Source organism: Mesitornis unicolor, unplaced genomic scaffold (genome assembly GCF_000695765.1).
Source record: "Mesitornis unicolor isolate BGI_N332 unplaced genomic scaffold, ASM69576v1 scaffold40593, whole genome shotgun sequence".
Lineage (NCBI taxonomy): Eukaryota > Metazoa > Chordata > Aves > Mesitornithiformes > Mesitornithidae > Mesitornis > Mesitornis unicolor.
This window is the reverse complement of record NW_010173433.1, coordinates 3,414-24,764: the sequence shown is the minus strand read 5'-3', so window position 1 is coordinate 24,764 and position 21,351 is coordinate 3,414. Positions and strand designations below refer to the sequence as shown.

The 21,351-nt window shown below is 41.0% G+C and overlaps 1 protein-coding gene across 1 annotated transcript in view; it reads left to right on the top strand.

Annotated features, from left to right (window-relative positions):
• LOC104537751 (glutamate receptor 4-like) overlaps nt 1-20,099 on the top strand; it is a 58,826-nt gene extending 38,727 nt beyond the window's left edge. The window contains exons 7-9 of the mRNA XM_010180728.1: nt 16,093-16,207; nt 18,450-18,584; nt 19,915-20,099. Coding sequence (XP_010179030.1) covers nt 16,093-16,207; nt 18,450-18,584; nt 19,915-20,049 — 385 coding nt within the window. The 3' untranslated portion in view covers nt 20,050-20,099. The remainder of the gene's footprint in view (nt 1-16,092; nt 16,208-18,449; nt 18,585-19,914) is intronic.
• Nucleotides 20,100-21,351: the final 1,252 nt, after the last annotated feature.

The window sequence follows — 21,351 nt, the reverse complement described above, 5'->3', positions numbered from 1 at the left end:
TGTAAAAGAAAAATTCAGTCTACTGGCCAATACCAGTAATAATGAATAATGTTTTCAATACTGTTAAAATCAAGTCTCCATTCAAAAAGCATGTAGGTCATATGTGCAGACAGTGAACTGCAACATTTGGCTTTTTCTTGCAGATGGAGTGGCATAAGGAGTCTCAGTAACATGTGTCTGAATAACGTAACATAATGTCACTTAGCGAGACCTGGATTAATGCAGTGTAGGTAGAAGAGGAAAGGGACAATGTGAGACCTGGTAGCGCTTCACCGCTGTGCTCCCTTCTGCCTGGCTCTGAACCATGTCCAGTGCCCCGTCATGAAACCTCTACTTGTTTGTGCCAATACAACCATTTTCTCTCAGCTGGGGCTCCTAAATTTAGGAGTTACTGGAGAGACAGGTGAAACAGCATACAAACACCCTGCTGTGACAAAACCATGAGTTGAGATCTGCTTTGTCTAAGGTGCAAAAAGGCAAAAAGCTTTCTGCCAGCCATGCCAGAGGTGAATGATGCCCTATCTGAAGGCATTGAGTATTCTGGGGGCATGTAGTTAAAAATGCTCATTTTACACATTTTGAATTTTAAAACTATTATTTTAAGTGCTTTCAGGACTATCAAATATATAAAAACTGTAAAGGGCTCAAGATTCCTAATATCTCTGAGGTGAGAGACAGTTTCGGGGCAGTTGGCAGTGGGCTAAGCTTATCCTCAGAGCAATTCCTGCAGTGTGGAGCAGTTACACCAGTGTTCGATCACTTCTGAAAAATCCCAGCCAGGCCTTTAAAATGTGTATTTTGAGTTGCAGGTGTTGGACTGCAGCAGCCTATTTGCATAATCCTGCTTCTGCTGCAACCAGCAGGAAAAACCAGTACTTTGAAAAGTGGTACTGTTCAGTGAGAACAGGATTAGGTAGTCATTAGTGAAAATTAAAATAGCTCAGAGTTGAAAGAAACTTGTGTTTCTGTTTCTACTAAAGCCTGTATACTGAACCAATATGAACAGTTACTCTAGGGACAATTTTATGTGTTTTTTATTTACAGCAAAGCTTTGTATAAAGCAGAGAAACAAGCTGAGTTGCCTTCCCAGGTCAACTGCTGTTGTTTTTAACAGAAGCAAAATAGATATTTAATTGCTGGTGCCAAGAAGTGTTTGCACACTGTAATTGGAATATCTTGCTGCAAAACACCTTTCAATTTATATAAATATTTTAAACTACAGGCATCAGACCTCTAGCTGGTGTAAATTTTCAGAACTTCTTTGAATTCAAAGTAGCTATGGCAATTTTTAGCAGCAGTGGGTCTCCCATTAATTGGGACCCCTGCTGATCCTCAAGGTATCAGTTTGGCTCATATTTGTTTACAAAGCTCAGTTCAAGTAACTAAGCTGCATATTTAGGATATACAGATAAGCTGTAAATATTCAGTACCCCTGGAAATTAAGCATCTTATTTGGATGGCTAAATGAAGAGTCCTAATTTAATTAGACACAATTGAAACGTATCAGAGCACTACTTCGAATGTCCCATCTCTAAACAAAGAATAACAACACATAAACATTCTTGTAAACATACTTTGTTCTTAGTATTTGTAGAATATTTTGAGATATTGTTCTGGAAGATGTGTTTTAAATGCAACTTCACAGGGTTTTTGTTTTTTGTTTTTAAATTGCATTTATAGATGGTATTAGCTCCTAATGCAGCACACAACCTGTCCATAGCATTTTTGCAAGACTTTTGGCTTTCTGTAGACCAGTCAGTTCCTCAAGGGTTTTGCAAGGTGGAATTCAAGAGGCACCCACTGTCCTGGTGCATCCTCAGCTGGATCTGGGCACTCAACTGAGGTGGCCGGTCATGGCCTTTCTGTGATAGACATGTATATAGAAATGGAAGTTTAGCAGGAAAGCCTGAGAAACCCATTGCAGAAGTGTTAATATTGCTGTGAAGACTCAAAACTTGACTACTAGTAGTTCTCTATTTAAAATAAATGCTGGGCAAGCTATCAGAGCAAGTTCCAATGACTCTGTTTTGTTTGAACCATCAGCTACGTGTGAAAATATCTTGTTACATGCTCTGCTTCAGTATTTGAGTACAGTTTTTCCATACAAGTAGCATTGCAGCATGCAAACATTTATAAATACCAGAACAAAAATTACTCCTATGAATTTTTTAATGTGTTCAAAAAACATTATTTTAAAGTTGGCCCTTTCTCATTAAAATTTAGGTGGTTTTTCTTGTAAAAATGCTCTTGCATTAGCTCCCTTTGAATATTTTCCTTAGTGTTCCTTCAAGCTTTCTGAGTACAGAATGATATAAGCTTTGGCTACATCTTCCTTGTTAACAGAGTGCTTGTTTCATTCCTAATTTATTAAACATATTCAGCCAGTGCCATGCAGCTTTACACTTAATTTCTCTTGATGAGTTGTCAAACACCCTTAAACTGCACTGCATTTGTACCATGTTACAATCTGTCATCAGCACTTTTCAAAAGATGGTTAAAATAAACAACTCAGAGGCTGGCCAGGTTTTAATTTTTTGCTTGTTAAGATTGCATTTTAATTTTTCCTCATCTAAAATAATTTGAATGGATTATATGAATAAGCTCTAAAAATGCATCTGCTTGTGTTTTACTAAATATGTCTGGGACAGCTCCTCAGCTGCATCCAGGGAGTGGTAGGATGTGAGGCGAGGGGAGGCTTTGGGACAGCTGTGACCTCCTCTTCCCAATCCACCTGGACTAGATACAAATTAGATCATGAGAGAATAACTGTGATCCACATCGCTGAAATAAGGTCACTGAACTCCGCTTCACCGGGCTCTCTGCCTTTTCCCAAGGGTGGATGCCCTCCAGCCTGTGCCAGCAGCACCAAAGGAATTGTCTGGGACATGGCTGGAGAGTGCAAGGAAAAAAATGAGCTTTGAGTTGCTTGAGATGTATTATCAGTTGCTGACACGTTGCTGGCTGTGACATTGTGATCTTGGGAACGTTTGTTCCTTCAGTGACCTTCTCCTCTGGGTGCACCATGACAAACATGGCTTCATTCCCATGGTGCAGTAGTTTACTGAGCCCCACTTCATTCTAAGTGCTATTTATATAGCAGTATGTATACAATAAATTTATATGACTAAGCAGCCATGGATCTTATTGGAGTAAAACACAAATCCCTGTATTTGGCAGTTGTTTCATACCTCCTGTATGGCCCACCCATGGTGCTTTGACCATTTAACATTCAGATGCTCTTTGTTTGATGTTTGCTGTAAGTTCAGAGAACCTAAAGTTAAACAGAGGTGGCGTCCCTCCACACGAGGTAACTTCTGAATAACTGAGCCATTTCTGAGGCTTTCAAAGTCCTGCGAGAAGGATTTGTGAAAAGCCTTTTAGAGGACCAGGGTCTCTGCTTCTGCCTCAGTAACTGCAGTGGTGGCACCAGTGGTTCTCAGATGAGACGCTGTGCAATACAGCTGCAGTTTAAACGAAGCTGTCTCTGTGTATGTAGGGTCTCATTAGTGAGTCATGTTATTTTTGCACATCCTACATGTTCATAATTTCAAGTGAAAAACATCCCCAATGCCGAGCAGTGAAACAACAGTGCCGCTGTCTGTGAAGATAAGGGCAGAATTTCACCAAGAACCTGCCCAGGATTCAGGGAAATATTTTGCTATCTAATGTGCCAGTTACACAGAATTTATGAGCCTAAGTTCAGGAAAGGGACTCAGGAAAATGTCAAACCTGTTTAAATGGCAAAAACATTTAAGTTTTCCTGGCAAAATTCTACCAGTTGCCTAAAAGATTGTTATTAGATGTTCCCAGCAGAGATACTGCCATTGTTGTAATGAGTACTTATAGACCTGTCTGTGCCTTTAGGCCATTTAGTATTTTAAAACAGTTATTTTGGGATTTGACTTCATGGAGGGGGTCACCTTTGCCACATGTGCTTAAGTCAAGGCTAACTTCTGTGAATTGCATTTGAGGATGGTGCTGAGTGGTGCTGATGGGTGGTGGTTTTCATCCTGTGAACCACTATGTATCCAGGGATGTGGGGAGCTGAAAGACATAGACAAAAACCAGCTGTGGCTGAGACTGTGGACACTTGTTCAAGTCTAATCAGGCTGGAGAGAGCCTTTTCTACCTACTGCATGCATTCATGCTTTGGGCATTAGGCTGTTGAATACAGGCTGGATTTTTCTATGCAGGGTGCATTTCATGGTTTAGTTTCTGGTTTCTTGAAGGTACTGTGTGGCTGTGCTGGAACAGATGCTTAAAGGGGTGCATTAGGCAGAATTTGGTGTCCCCTCCTGTGCTGTTCCCCAATGGCTGTCTCAGACTTCAGCAGTGCTTGTGGTGTGAGCTGCTGTGGTCTCTAGGCTGGGTCTCTGTCTCATTCCCTCATAGTGCAGGGACCTTTGTGTGTCTCTGTGAGCCTTGGAAATGCCCCTCCTGCAGTTGAGCATGGCAGTGCTAGGTACCGTGATGTTGTACACTGTAGCATTCAGGTATTTGATGAATGCCTGCCTCACTGCTTCGTATGGATGTTCTGTTAACCATTGCTGTGGCCCAAACTCACTGGAAGTCAAAGCAGACCTCTCTGCCAGCTTCCCTGGGCTTTGAGCAAGCACCCTACTGCAGTTCTTTTGGGTAGTAGGTGAGATATCCCTGTCTGCAGTCATGGATGCTATTTTGCTAGGGACTGCGTACTTGCGCTGTCATCTGTTGGTCATCTTTTGCTAACTGTGAAATGCATGTCTGCAGTTCGTCCAAGTAGCCTCTTTAAAAAAAAGAAGTGACTGATTAACATTTTAAACTGCTTATTACTATTTATTTATGGAGAGATGGAAAGTTATTTTAAATGAATGAGAATGAATTAATTCTCATCAAGTTTTTCATACTGTAATTCTATAGGCAGCTTAAAAAAAGCTGTGATCCATACATTGAAATCCCTGTCTGTGCACTCACGTAGTCATGAAGTGAGGAATCGCTGTAATGCAAGGGCTGCAGTTTTGGCTGAACTGGCTTGAATATCACATACAAGGACTCTGGTTTCTTCTGAGTAATGGAAAAGGTAGGATTGTGTAGTGGCAGCCAGGATTGAGAGTCAAATATTAAAGCACTTACCTTCTTTCTACAATTAAACCCTTACTCTTGCAAAGATTTCTGTTTCTTTATTGAGGAACACATTGTTCTTCAGTGGGAGTTTTGAGTCTGTGATATTGAGGATACAGTCCTATTTTTTAAGGATGAAAGAACAGTTTCTGCCACAGATACTCAAGTCTCAGCATGCCATCCTGTGTGGCAGAATGAAGCACTGTCTAGAATGAGTGGTGTAACCTGGCTGTGAGGGTTCAGGTATATCATTTTCCTTGTAGTCACTGTTGCATCTATCAAAATCTCAGTTACAACATTTCTGTGAGAGACACAGCAGTGTGGATCAAAGGTTCTCTGTGTTTTGCTGACCAGAAGGAAATTATTTATTTCCACGTGTTGAGGTGGACCTGGACAACAAAGCAACAGAGAAAGCAGTGTGAAACTAACCTGGTTTTACATGGCCTACTAGACATGATGAGAACAATAATGTGTTACTTTTATAAACAATACAGTTTAATTTCAGAGCAATGATTGCAGCTTAAATCCACATTTACTTCTTCATCCTTTTTATTTCCATGTCTCTATTGTGCTGTGAAACTGTCTATGGATATGGCTAATAACCCAGCTAAATAACCCTCTCATGAATGGGTTTCATTTATTTATTTATTACTCCAGGGTTACTATCAACCAGCTGCAGCTTCTCTAAATGACTGTGAGAAAATTTTCCTTGATAATCTTCAATGCTTGAAAGATAAATACAAACATTTGGCAACTGAGAAAGCTCTTTCTCTTCAACATGGAAATGAAACATGAAAACTTAATATTAGTTGTCAAAAAATCACCTAGTTTTTTATTCATCTTAGAATATCCAGATAAAAGGTCTAATCAGACATTAACTGGAAAAGCTTGGGAAAAAAGTTATAAGTTATCAGGTAACATCTTCCCCGAAGATGAGATAAAGATTGAAAAAAAACCTTTTTAAAGATTTTAGCATAAGGACTTTATCTAATTCAATGAGCTTTACTGTTCATACTTGAAAGACTATAGCTTAGAGGAAGTACTGTGAAGACACAGAGACGCTGATGGATAGGGCTTTCCATCCCTTTTTGGGAGTTAGTGATATTTCTTGAGATTTCATTTTTCCTGGGAGTGATCACTCCTACCCACATCTGTAGCCCTGTCAAAGCAGTTGTTTATGTTATTGCTGCCCAGTGTTACAATTAGACATAGCAGCATTAGATTAGACCTTGCTTTGGCTGCCGTTGAACGGAGAAGGAGTTTTGACATTGACTTTGTAGGCTCAAGCTATATAACTAAGTCATTTTCAGAATAAGTAATGTTGCTCAGTGTCAAAGAAATAGTATTTCTAGGATCATCTTTCATGTCTGGCTCAGTCCTTACAAAGGTAAAATTTACATTCAGCATACTGGAAATTTGTCTGTAAAGTGGCAAGGCTGGTCACACAGTTACCTTTCTGAATGGGGCAAACAGGCCAAAAGCATAGGCTAGGTAACTAAAAGCTGAGTCAGAAAAAATTTGTAGTAAATATGACTGATTCAAAAGCAATTGCTTCCAAGAACAATAGGGACAAATGAACAATTTCATTCCAATTTTGTGCTTTCTCCTCTCCCTCTGGAGTATGAACCATAATTAGAGTACTTATACAAAACCACATTTGTCAGCCTGGCTGCTAAATTCCCCTTAAAGCTTTATCCACAAAGAGCAGTCTGTTATCACTCCCACCGCAGCCTACAGTTCTCATTTTCACTTTCAGGAACAGACAAGCAATTACTTTATCTGTATTGAAAATCTCATATAAATGTAACTACAGTGAAGCTAGGTAAAGTCAGATCTTCACACAAGCAGTTCCCAGACTTCATGGCCAGCCCGCAAAGATCTGTCTCTGTTCCAGCAGGAACTGTATGGAAAACTGTTGCCAGACTGTGAAGGTATGTCCTGATGCTGACATTTGTCCCGCAGATGGGTCAATGTTTTAAGGAACGCTCCATACACTGTGAAATACCATTGTCTGTACCTGTTTGCCAGGAAGATACCTCTCCTAATGAGTGAGAGAAAAATCTCCATTCTAAAACCAGAAGGGTCCCCCAGAGACCAGACATATCTTGAGAGGGCGAATCACAAGCCCCAGTGGCTTCTGATGCCGTGAGATCTGATGGAGCCCTGCAATGAGAGGATCTCTCTTCCCCAGCCCTTTTCCAAGTGACCTGAAGGTACTGCATCCCCTCATAATTGATGAGGGGAAAATGCCATTGACAGACAATCAAATCTTGTCTCTTGCCAAATCCCACTCAGTGCTGACAGACAGACCTTGACAGCATTAAACAAATTCAGAGAGAGAAACTCCGTCTTTCTCAGCTGTCCCTGAAGAGCAATAGTTAAGCTATTGGCACCTCAGAGATACTTCCTCTCTATTTGGACGTGAGTGGTGCTTCAAGGATATGATGCCACTGCTGCATGTGCCTCTGCAGAGCTGCAGGAGAGCCTGTGAGTGTACATGTCTGATAGGCATGGATGCACTAGGGACCTCTGAACATGAAAAGAGGAAGAGAAAAAGTTTATTATTATGAATTATGAATAAATATTGGTGCAGTTGTTTACCACTAGTATACGTGACTGTTGTCTCTTAGTGATAAAGATAGGAAGATGCACACTTAAACAAGTGCAAAGGTTCCTCAGGAAGTGATAAAGGCTGCATAAATGCCTTGACAGATTCATTATCATCTGATTTTAAAATGTCCCATAGTGACTGTAGTTCCTATCATAAATCCAGGTGCCTTATATTTGGGTTTGTATGATAATCTATACTGTCTACCATCTGTCATCCAGTCTTCATGCTCTATGGACACCTAAATGAAAAGCTCTGAGCATGCACAGAAGCAACCCCATCCTAGGACCAGCTGTGTCCCTTTCTTGCCTGAGTTTCAGTGCACTACCATAAGCCTTGAGTTCATACGGAAGTGGTGATTCTGTGCTTTAGTCTTCGTGTTGGCAACCCCACTCTGCTGCACGGATCCAAAGTCTCACTCAGGTATTTCTCTCATCTGAAAAAAAGAGCATTAAACATGAGATGAAGGACACCAGGTTCACGAATCCCCTTTCAGAATGTTGTGCCTACACCACTGTGCTGCTAGCAATGCAGGATTCCTCTTTCATCCAGTGGCAGCATAACATGTATAAACTCTCCAGGGAAAAGTCCTCAGGACATCCCAACTACCTGCTTGTATCTCGGCACCCAGCAAACAGATTGGGTTTGGTCATCCCAGTGCTTGAGCTTCTGCTTGACTGCACTGTCCCTAGGTTTCCCCAGAGGGGATGTCCTCCTCCTCCACCTTTCTCCTCCACACCGTGGGTGCTCATCAGGCTGGGAGGCAGGGCAGTCCCTGGAGTCACAGCACTAAGCCAGACCCCAGGTCTCGCACTTCAACTAAGCCTCTACTGTGCAAAGAGAGCATGACTCTGGAGCCTGCATCCCAAATGTATGGGTGTGCCTACAGCAGGTGGTGAAGCTTCAGATGGGCAGGGTTCCCGGCACCTCTTTGTGCACTGTTTCCTATTGACTGCTCTAGATCGTATCGTAGTCAGTGTGAAAGCTGTTAGCGCTCCTCTTTGGCTGTGCCTCACACCGCCTGCTTCTGGAGCCTTGGCCCACAGCTTGTGCGAGATCACTCTGTTGTGCTATACATCAACCTGTGTGTCACACAGTGACTGGCAGCATCTAGCATAGGCCATCTGCATCTTGCCTCTTCAGTATGTGGGAATACTTTTCCCATCTACTGGAAAAATCAGCCTGGGCCCACACTGGAAAAATACTCTAAATTTAGATATAAATAAATCAGTGTAAATAATTTATAATTCCAGGCAGTTTTATCATCATTTTGCAAAAATTGTTTTGGTTGGTTGATAGAAGTTTCTTGTTAAAATCCAAGCCATTCTGAAAATCATTTCTACACTGGAAACACATTACTCACATGTGAAAGTAACTACAATTATTTGTGCTGCCAAGGGCTTTGAAATATGGAAATGAGAGGTTTATTTAGTGTGTGGATCAAGCTTATAAACAGCTTAAGTCCTCATTCCTTCTAACATCTTAACAGCTGTGCAGTTTCTTACAAAATATGTTTTATCGTTTCAAGAAATGCTGTTAACCTCGCAGTTTTAAAACTGAATGAACAAGGCCTCTTGGACAAATTGAAAAACAAATGGTGGTACGACAAAGGAGAATGTGGCAGCGGGGGAGGTGACTCCAAGGTTAGCCTCAATGTCACCAAAAGCGGGTAAACAGTATGTGAAGTAATTGGTGCATCTGCTGGGATTTCACCTGCGACGAAACAGCCTCACCAGTAACGCAGCACTACTGGTACCTGTAGTTGGAATCTAGGTGTATGCAATTACTGTCAAAGCAAAAATATTTGCATTTGTTTAAGCACCCCAAGGAGAACTCGTAAGCAGTCTCTGTTGTGAGATCTGTCACCAGTTTTCAAAAACCTGCATCTTCTGAAATCATGATGAGCCTTTTCCAGACTTGCTCTTCTGAACAGGAGACAACACCAGCTCAGAATTATTTTCTACTGCCCAAAATATTTTTTTACTGGCAGTAAAGGAAAGGTGCAATCAGTGTGACTGCCTCCTAGCAATAATCTAATGCATGGTCCAGGCTCCATGATCCGCTATTGACACAAACAGTACTGGTACAAATTACAGTTTTCACGTGAGTATCCAAAATAGGAGGGAAAATTTCAGCTATAATATCTTCACACTGACATTTTATATCTTACCAGCAAACTGAAATCTGTGGTGGTTCCCTAGGCAGAATATATCAGGCAGGAATTTTAGGCTGAGGTCATGACAGCTTCTTACTCTTCCTGCATTTCCATGTCTTCCACGCGGCCAGTGCCACCATGTCCTTGTCTTCTCATAGTTTCCTTTTGGGAAACTGCCTTGCGCTGAAAAGAAGCAAAGATGTGGAGGATGTTGAAGTGGGGGAGGATGAAGATATTAAAAATACACCTTCCATGCCAGGCAGCATGTAATAATGTTTATTTATGTGCTTGTGTGTGAACAATATATAAGAGAATGCTGCACAGTTACTGTGCAAGCACAGAGCTAGTCAGATATAGATTACTAAATTTGATCATACACGGTTTATGTATTTTCCTTTACAGTTGCCTACATATATTTTTTCTTACTATTTTCTCTCCTTTTTTAGTCCTTCTCCTCTTTCATGCTGTGTTGCGGCCTCAGGGACCATCCCTTGGGCTATTCTGCACTCACCCAGAACTGGTGTCCTAATCCTCTTCATTTTGCCTTCAGTCCTGCTGCTCTACCTATTTTCTCCCTACCCCTCTGCTCGCCAGCAGTCACAGTTTCAAAAATGGTCTCTATTTTCTCTTCCAAAGTGCTTAGGCATATTAGACCTCATAGCACTTACCGGTAAGTGGAGCAGATGCTTTCTTAAGAAAGTTGACAAGTGAACCATAAATCTCCCATGTTGCTACTATTATATGCTCCACCCAAGCCTCAACTTTTGCTTTACTGGGGGATGGGTGTTTATTTAATTTTTTTAAATGCTACAGGCAGGGAGTCATATCGTTAAAATACCTCCTTTTTTAAGAATACACTCCTCATAAACCTGCTGTGGTTGAAAGGTGAGATAAAAACTAGGCAGCAAACTAAGGATGCTTGTAACTTACTTTCCCTGATTACCAACCAGTGATGCTTTAAGTCACAAAGGTGGAAAAGGGGAGCAGCTCATGGTAGAGGGATGGGCAGGGCTTCACCAAGGAAAATGCCTAGAAGGCACTGAAGGAACAGCTTTGGTGTGATGGCAAGTGACAGAAGAAAGATGGGGGGTAGAGGAAATAGAAGAGAAAGGCAAGGAGTACAGTCCATGGAGAAACAGGGAGGATCTGTGAATGCAGGAGGGAGACAGGAACACATTGCCAATGGAAATAAAAAGTAGGTGACACAAGCAGTTCAGGATGCAGTAGAAAATATGGTGGGCAAGGCAGCAAAGGGTGGGGAGCATGATGGAGCTCATCCTGTGGTCCTAGGACTATGTAAGGGAGCATTCCTCTGACCTCAAGCCTGTTTCTTGCCAGACTTTCTCCCAGGCACAGCAAAGTGAGAAGGCAGTATCTGTGCATAAGGACCATATGTGGAGAGGAAGCCCAAAGCTCCTGGGAAGCCCCAGGTCTATCCTGTGCCTGCTTTGTCCCCGTTCAGTAGGACCAGGCACATTGTGGAGATGAGTGGGCATTACTGTGCTCCTGAAATTCTGCGCAGCAGCAACATCTTGTCTTGTTCAAACTACAGCTACTCTGACTCCCCAGAGTGTTAGTGAGCCATTTATCATCTACAAAATCCATTTCCTTGTTCAGAAACAGTCGTGTAGGATCTGCTCAATTAAAGTCAGTAAGATCTTTTCTATTGAAATAATGGAGCTCTAAATATTTTAATTTTATATGCTAGCAAATGATCATTAGTGGAATAACCAGGACATCATGCACCGTTGTTGTAAACCTGACAGCTACCAGCAAGTCCTGAACTAAGCTCTTAAGCATCTCTAACTAATACTCCTTTTCATTGTATGAATTTAAAAAGAACAAACCTGAACTTTGTAAGCTGCTCCAGTCCAAATTACAGGGCTTCCTATTGTCATGAGTGAGAATGAGAACATCTCTCTTCTCCTGAAAGTAATACAGCACCTGAGACTTGACTGATAACTGTGCTGTTGCTATTTGAGATTCACTAGTTAGAATATGAGTCTAGACCCAGAATATCTTTTCATGATGGTACAGAGTACTATAAAAATGGGAGAGTTTCATGAGAGCTCAGCAGTTCTCCAAAGGTTTGTGTTCTGTAAAACAAGATTTCTCCTACCTCCGTTCTGTACTCATAAAGGGTCATCTCCAGCCTCCCCATTTATTGTTCCCTTTAAGGAACAGTCTTCCAAAATTCAGAAAGATGGTTCAGAGAGTTGCGTTGCCCTGCGTAGACCGCCTGCAGTTTGGTGGCCTCAGTAATTAAGTCAAGTTTTAAGATAAAACCGAGGTCCCCAAGTCATTTGAGTGCTTTTGAAGTATTACCCCAGTTCTTAACTGTACACCATCATCCTTTCATGTGATGCATTAGAAAGTATTTAAACACAGCTTCCACCACTCTGCTGGATGGTTTTTATGAAAGTGTGAGTGGAAGGAAGGTGTGCTGATGGAGCTCTCCTCCGGTCTCTGCTGGCAGCCCTCAGGAGAACAGGATGGCCCTTGTTTTTTATTCAGCAGATGAGACTGACCTTACCTTCAATTAATGGCTCAGCCATAAGTGGGTAATGAAAATGTTCCTGAAGCATGCTCGTGATTGCATTTTTAAAATCCCTATCTACCAGAATTCTGTATTGGTTGCAGAATCAGTCAGTATTGTAATTTAAATGCTTTAACAGCCCATTCATTGTCCTGAACACAACTAACTCAGAGCTTCATTAATGCTGTTTTAAAGCACTGTAATTTCAGTGATGTTGCTGGCACAAGATCCAGCCCAAGGCTCTTAAAACCCAGCCCTTTTCCAACAGCAAGTGATTGAGGACAGGATAGGAGGAAATTAGTAAGAAGCCAAGAGTGGAGGTAGAAGGGCTGATAACACGATGAAAAGGTAGGAAAACAGTGTCTCTGCTTCCAGGTCAGGCTGCACCACCATTGATTTCAGCAGGTGGGTGAAGAGTGGGGTCCCCTATGCTGTCACACAAAAGTTTTGCACTGTGGCTCGATTCTTCTCCATATATAAAGGGCCATTTTAGTTATTACTTTTCATGTATTATCCTTACATGCATTTAAGGCAGATGGATCCTGTTTATGTATAACAAGAGAGATTCTTGGCAGCTGTACATTAAAAAAACTACACTGGTTTTCACAAACTGCGAGTTTGTTCTAGATGAAGATTTAGCCCAACATTAGTAATTCAGGAATCACTAAACTTGAAAAAAAATCTATAGCAGTTTTTCATTGTAATATTGAGTATACAAGTCTGAACTTGATGGGAATTTGAATTCTAAGTCGTATATCCTCTGTATATTACCTAAGTACATTGCTCTTGCTCATGTACAGCAGACCATACTAATTTTTAGTTCCTTACCTCTTTAGTGTCATTGGCACTATTCACCAACCTTAAGCAGTGTAGTAACAAGTCGTAGTTTCTGAATTTGTGACTGACACTGTCAAAATGATGCTTCTTTGGAGAGGATATTTTCAAAGAAAGAAAAGACACCTCGATATGCAGCTTGCCCTGAAAGCCAAGGTGCTCTGGGCATTCATCTCCCATAGGAGCTGTTGAAAATCTCCTATTAAAATGAAAAAACTATCATAACAAAGTCTGAAATACATGAGAAGCCCCTACACCTGCAATCACATAATGTGATTTTAAACAGGAATATATGTTGCTATTCTGAAAAGCATAAGCAAAAATGTTCCATTTCCACTCTGCAGCCTATCAGTCTGGGCTTCTCACATTGGACTATGTATGTTTCCCATCACAGCTGGCTGATTTAAAGTGGGACAAAAGTCCTCTTCTAAAAAACATGTAGTATTTTTAAATTTAGTTCAGAGTGCCTAGGAGTGTCTGAGGGGAGATGTAAAGGACAGTTGTGGAGAGGAGAAACAAGGGCCTGGCCTCAGACATATCACTGGCTGTAATCAGTGAAAAGTGGGAATTGCCCCATCTCTGCTGGCCGTTGCCATTGTAGTCAGTTATACATTGAGGATAACATGGCAGTTTTAAGCATGAAATTGATTGCTTTTCCCAAAGGAAAACCTGAGAGCTTCCTTACAGAGACAGTGCAGAAAGGATGACTTTAAAAAAGCTACAGCTGCAAGGAAGAAAAAAATCCCTGCCTGTATCAGGCTTTATATATCCAAACTGTTAGTACTGAAAAAAGAGCAAAGGACTGGGACACATCTGTTTTCTGACTTGTCCCAGCTTGCAGCTTGTCTTAATAGTTCATATAGAGTCCTAATTACCACTTTAATCAGTTTAATCTGCAACAACTCCACAGGCTTCTGATTTTCCATGTGAGAACAGTACCTGGATGTCCCTTATCTTTGTCATAACCAGCCCTGTTACACTGCTGTGATTTAGGAGCACCAAAATGTGTCTCGATGTCAGTGCATGACATGTCACAGATGATGGCTATCCAAATCATGTTAATTATTTTGCACTTGTACTAGAAGCAAACAGAAGATCATATTGAGAGGCAACTTGCCAGCATTCCAAACTGCTACCCACTCATTTCACAGCTCTGGGACTCTCCTATTCCAAATATCAACTTACACAGCCTGCTGCCAGGAAGCCTGAAGACAAAATGTAAGTTTGAATATTGAAAAAGATCAAGAATAGGTGTTTTCTGTTCTAGAAGCAGAGTATTCCATGTGAATTAAATGTGTGAGATTTGGAAAGTGAATGAAGCATTTCCTTTACTCAAAGGGATCACTTGAGAGTACGTGGGAATCCTCTCACCCAACTGTAGCTGTCAAAAATTGTCATTTCACCCAGGCACCAAGGTAAATGAAAAGAGGTGGGGATCTCAACAGCATGCTTCATCCTTTCTTAAAACTGGTATCCAAGCCCACCTTTTGGAGGTACCTAACTTTTTCCCTTAACTGCAGGGAATCCTAGACAGGCAACCAAGCTGGGGGCATAAATTCTGAGTGGAAAAACTGTTCATAAGCATTTGGGGATTTCCAGTTAAACCAGTTACAGAGTGTAACTACAAGCTGGTTTTCTCTGGTTTATTTATTTAATAAACCTTGAATTCATGAGTTAACAATTTAGCAATGTATGTATTACAGTGTGCTATAAGAGACTAATTTTCCCATAGGAATCTACTGTCACACACAGGAGCAGTTCCCATCTCATACGACATCACCAGAAGGCCATCTTTCACATGCCATTTCTGTTTATCTACTCTTTCTCTGATATATATTGTATTTTCATGCACACCTGCACATAAATAGATATTCATATGCCTACCACATTAAAAATTTCACAGTCAGTGATTCAAAGTAGAAACTACATAAAATAAGTCTGTTAATAATTTCATAGGTTTTTAGAAAATAAACTGCTTAAACTGCATGAAGTGGGGTATTACCATAATGCTCTGAGATTATTCACTGAGTTCAGGTAACTTCAGTGTAAACCCATAGCAGTTCATGACTGAGGCATCAGATCAGGTTTTATCTCAGTATTAAACTCCATGGCATCACCCTGCAAATACCACAAGTCAGAGGAGATACTCCGAATAGTAATTAACCACGAGCCTGGGACCCCCGAAAGACTGATTTGAGTAAGTGAGACTTGAGGAAAAACTCTGAATTTAATAACAATGCTGAAATGGGAAATGAAAACAAAAGACTGACTGTCATGTTCTTCTTAGCTGAGGATAAGGGCATCGCAACTCTTCCCCTAATTTCTCTGCATGCAAATCGCCTGACGCCCATGGTGCTCTGTACTGACGGCGATCGCAGGTCTGTGCCGAGTGGGTATGGGCAGCAAACTGCATGAAGCAGCTCCTTTCTCTTGACAGGATAAATTTGAGGGCAGTAAATGAAATAGCTATAGCTAAGTCGTATTATTGGTTTGTATGCTTACAAACTAAAAATAGATTGAAAGCAAGGAACACAAATTATTATGTTTCATAAGTCATATATCCAGTTGCAATATATATGTCTCTGAAGAGTTTGTTAATATGTCTAAGCCAATAGTTTTGGGTTCACAGTAATTGCATACTATTTATTTACAAATCTTCCCCAGCAGTATGTGCCTGTTACCTAAAGCGATGGAGCAGGTCCCGGTCATATGTCTGTCTCTAAACCTGGGCCAACAGTACATGACATAGCACCCACTGTGGCCTCTGCTCTGTCACTTTGCAATGAGATTCTATGTAGTTTTACTTGAATAACATAAAATAACATATATAATGTTATTTATGTTATTTTCCACGTGAAGAACTCCTGTAAACCTTGCCGTTTTGAAACTCAGTGAGGCAGGCGTCTTAGACAAGCTGAAAAACAAATGGTGGTACGATAAAGGTGAATGTGGACCCAAGGACTCTGGAAGTAAGGTCAGTCGCTGCAGTTCGGGACCTACTATCGTGTTCACAAAGCTGTAGAGGAAGTAATAAGCAAAATAACTTAGAAATAAAATAAGCAGCTGTAGACACAGAACGAAACAGCTTCCTCTTGTCTTGATGGGGGTCATGCTTTAATTTAAAGAAGCACTATTGCTTTGTAAAGTCGTCAGTGATATAAATACCTAAACATTGTCCTACATGTTCAGTGCATCTGTTGAAGGGCTACACGTCAATTTTCTGGTTTTGGGGGAGGCAAGCTGGGTTAGTTGTTTCCTTCCTGCCTAGGGCAGTGGACTTTCCCCATTGACTACTTAGGAAATGTCCCTTCATGCCTTCTCCTTTTGGAGTTGGCCTTCCTCAGCAATTTTCTGAAAAGAAGGAAACACTATGGGAAGGGTTTCCTTTCCTCACTGCCCAGGGTGGCTGAGCCTGCGTCCCTTTGGGAAGGTCCCTGGCTCCTTGAGGAGCCAAGAAAGACTTAACTTGAGCTTTGAAGTGAAAGGCTTTGATAATTAATAGCTTTCTACAGCTTCCAGTGTTTACCTTAGTCCGTTCCCAAACAGTAATCCTGACAGCTCCAGGAAGTGGAGCCTTCTCTATTTCTCTCTATTTGGGGACAAACACAGAAGTGGGTATTTTCTGATGGTTGGGAAGCACTGCAGTCAGTAGTCAGTGCCAGCTCTGTATTTGGGGAGTCTGAAATTTCTCCACAGTGCCTGTCCCTGTGCCAGCCCATCCTGTCCAAGCTGAAAGGAAAGCATGACGTGCATCGAGCACTTGCTGCCTGTGTGCCCCAACAGCTGCCCTGCTGGAGAGTGGGTAAAATTGACCTGTGAAACAAATTTCCAACACATTTTGCTTTTTCTGGCAAGTGCTTTGGAGAAAGGAGTGAAAAGTGGTTAGGAGGACGGCAGTGTAGCTATGCATGACAGCTGGGAAAGCCTCAAGCCACCACATACCTTAGGTCAGGTCTTTCTCAGTCCTGCCTCCTCCTTGTTTGCAAGCACCATGTCAGCAATTGCCACCAGAGAAACACAGTCTCCCCCAAGATCTTCAGAGTCCTCTTAGCCAGATAAAAAGAGACACATAAAGCAGAACCTGGCTATAAGCCCCAAACACCTCTATATATCCATGGGAATTGTTACTGTGCTAGTCTACTGATTACACAATAAATAGTGCCTCTTTAAATTAAACATCCAAATGTTTTTCGTTCTTTGTAAGTTAGAATTTCATAGATGTTACAACTGGAAGTTAAGTAGTCTCCTTACTTTAGGTAAAGATTATATAGTCTGCATAAGAATAAAGCTTTATAAGTATCTTAAGGCGCACAATGTAGTAAATGGAAGTCCATCCTGAGAGAGTTCCTTGAGAACTGTGCTAAAAATGCACATGGATTTCAAATCAAAAATTGCAATTCATAAGTAAGCAGTGAAGTATAGAGAAATGTAGAATAGTTATGTACGTCCAAGAAGATGATAGTTTATGAAATTACGAGTATTTAATAATTTTATAAAGTTTTCACTGTTGTCTCAGTTATGAATGTGTCAGATTTCATAGATTGCTATTTAAAGTTATATTACTGAGCCTTAGAAGTCCATGGGCATGTTCCAGAACTGTATCTATAATAAAATAGAAACAAAATACAATAATCGGTAAGAGGCAAATATATCATGATGTGTGTGGTACAGTGTGCACTTTCAAAGGAAGTGTTTGTTCAAAGAAATAACTTAAGCCTCACATGTTATTTTCACCTGTCATTTAGTCTGGATCTTTTAAATTAACAGCAATGCCTACTACAAGTAGAATTACTGGTTTTGTAAAGATCAAGCAGAGTCTCATCTAATGTAAATGGATTTCTGGATTTCAAAGCTTTTAAAGAGCTTTACATAAATGCAGTTTTGTATCAGTGCTAAAATGTCCTCTAAAGAGACCCAGACGTCGTTGTTTAATTCTCCACTTAGTGGAAATAATGTTTTGCTCTAAGCAAGCAATGACATCCTGATATGTTGGCAAAATACTTATAAAACTTTTTATGGCAACCAGGAAAATTAGGAGCTTAAAATATACTTTATAGATCCAGATAGGTCAGAGTTTGTGAGAAGTTATGTGAATGCCTGTCATTTAGTTTCAGCTCAATGTTGTTATTTATTTCCATTTCCAATGTTTGAATGTGTATCTTGTTCTTCCGGGGGTCCGGTTTCCGGGGTTAACTGTGTCGCTTCTGTTTCCCCAGGACAAGACGAGTGCCTTGAGTCTCAGCAACGTTGCTGGAGTCTTCTACATTCTGGTTGGAGGCTTGGGCTTGGCAATGCTGGTGGCTTTGATAGAGTTCTGTTACAAGTCCAGGGCAGAGGCGAAACGAATGAAGGTGGCAAAGAGTGCACAGACTTTTAACCCAACTTCCTCGCAGAATACCCAGAATTTAGCAACTTATAGAGAAGGTTACAACGTATATGGAACCGAAAGTATTAAAATTTAGGGGTAGGACTTAGGGCCTACTACAGTGAGTGGGTGATGCATCTTGTAACGCAGTGTTGTGACATGTCTGTCTAGTGCTGCTTGCTTCTGAACAGAGCTTTATATTTTGGAAAACTTCAGTGCAAAGTGGTTCAGTTTTTTTGGCTGCAGATGTACAGTATACTATTCTATGTTGTTAATAGACATCTGCATTGCAAGGAATTTTTAACGTAAAATAATAATTTTAAAAACTTAATGTTGTCGAATCAGTTGGTAGATGACAACTATTTGGAATTGTAAAGTATATATTCAGAGGGCCAGTGTTTAATAACTTGATTGGCCAGTCTATTTTCCTAAAGGTTTGCACTTTACTAGTGACAAATTGCTGTAAGCCTTTATTATTCAATGTTGGCCCTAACTGGGACTTTGTTATAAACAAGATTTAGGATAGGCATTGTCACTGAACCTAACGGAAGACAAGGCACTGTTACAAGAAGTTTAAATGTTGTTTTACCTTCTCTCCCTCCTCCCCACCCTATTCCTTCACCCTCCCTTTGATACATGTTTTATGCTAATTGTGTGGCATTTTTTTTCACAAGATCCTGCTTCAGGTCAACCTTTGCCCACTATAATAACCATGAAAAGTCCCTAACCAGTGAACAGACCTTGGTTTTCATCCTCAGCTTTCAGTAACGTACCCCCTTACCTAGCTCAGGACTAGCGTATTTTAGATGTTCACGCAGTGATGTCAGAGGCTGAGCCGCTGATGCTGCAGAGCTGCGTCCTGCATAGTTCCCCTGAGCAGGCATACAGGGATGGTTTACTAATGCACTTTTTCTCATCCATGCAGTGAGTATCTTGCCAACTAATCATTAGTCAAATCAACTCTCTGACCTTTGGAAATGGCATGTAGCAGCAAACTGAGCTTCTAAATATAACTTTTGCATAGCTCCCAAGCTATGCTGGCTGCTTTATAAGTGAAGGTGCATGTAGGACCGTGCCCTTTGGTGCTACCTAAAGCTCCCTTGCCCGTGCAGATAGCAAGCCACATGTCTTGTCCATTAACAAAAAGCTTTAGCTACTTTTTCCTGAAATCACTGAGCCATCCCTATAGTGGAAGTAAGAAACAAAAATTTAGTGAAAGGAGGTGAAGAATACCATTTTTATGTTGTTACCTAGAAAAATTTTTGGAGGAAACAACTGGAAATACAATTATTATTTTTTATTTATTATTTATATAGCGCTGGAGTACACGGCGCTGTACAATAGGTGAAGTGTGCCAAACACATAACAGGTCCCTGTCCCGAGGAGCTTACAGTCTAAAGGCACAGCCGGTACAATACCGAACCATACAGTACAGAGCAAACACAGAGTGAGCAGAGAATGGTGTTTGAGCATGATAGCTGGAGCGCTGCAAGGAATAGGTGGGTTCTCGGAGGGCGAGGGAGGGGTCTTGGCGTGCGCTGGCTGGGAAATGGGCCCAAATATACTGTCACTGTCTAGTTTTCTCTTGTTCCCTGTTGTACAAGAACTCCTGACCCTGGGTGTATTTTCATTGTAAGAGAGCTGCCTAATTTCCCCATCTAAAAAAAATCAATCTCTTAGCTCTGTGCTTTGTGCACTAGTGAAAATGTGAGGCATAGTAGGTGTCAGGGTGTCTCCAAGAGTATGAGCCAGTGTTCATTACTGTGAGCTGGGAATCAGGACTTCTGGATGCTAATATGAATCTCCCAAGTTCACTTCCTACTGTCAGTAATAAGAGTCTTAAAAAGAAATAATCCTGTGAAAATAATTGTGCAAAATGCAAATGAAGAGTTCTTATTCCTTTAAATTCTTTAGTGATGTACCCACAACTGAGAGTGTCCTCAGGTTGATAGAAGAGTCCCAAAACCCGTATTCCTTATCAAGTTTACAGGGTGCAGCTCATCCAAAACATAGTCTTAAAGGACGCAAACAAAAAAACAAAGCTTTCATTCCAATACTGACCTGACCCAACCTGGCTCAGCATGCTAAACATGGCATGACTTGACAGTCCCCTGAGTTCCCACCCAGCTCTGTGATTCCAGTGCAACAAACTCTATGATGACACTTGCAGAATTTATTTTAGCCTTACTGTTTTCTTGAAATAAAAATTAGAGCTGAGTTTTATTTTTTTAAGGAAATATACTAAGTACCTTTCTCTGAATATTGTATTTTTGTGGGACTTGTTGCAATACAGAGAAGTGTTCTTTTAGGAAAAAAATATATAAAAAATGCCCACATTGCATTCTGTTTTATTGATAACTCATGTTTTGGTCAGTGACAACTTCTGATAATCTCTTTAAAACATTTTAGCATGCTGGCATTTAAAAATTCAACCAAAAAATTTAAATAACTAGGATTTTGAGCAAATATTTATAGACTTCTGAAATGCTTCATTCTCCTTATTTGCTGGAATATTTACCTGAGAAATTTCAGCAGGTGAAATTCTTATAAAAACACGATTTTGTGTGGAAGACTGCCAAGGTCCAGTCATCCTCTCCTGGCAATACTTGGCCATTCCTGGCCATGCAGGCAGTGAGGAGTCACCTGTGTGCCATGCTCTGTACGGGGTGACTATGCCAGCTGTTAGAACATGTGCTAGGCCTAAGCTCCTGTTAGCTGGCAGCAGGACAGAGCCCACAGTGCTGGTTACACCT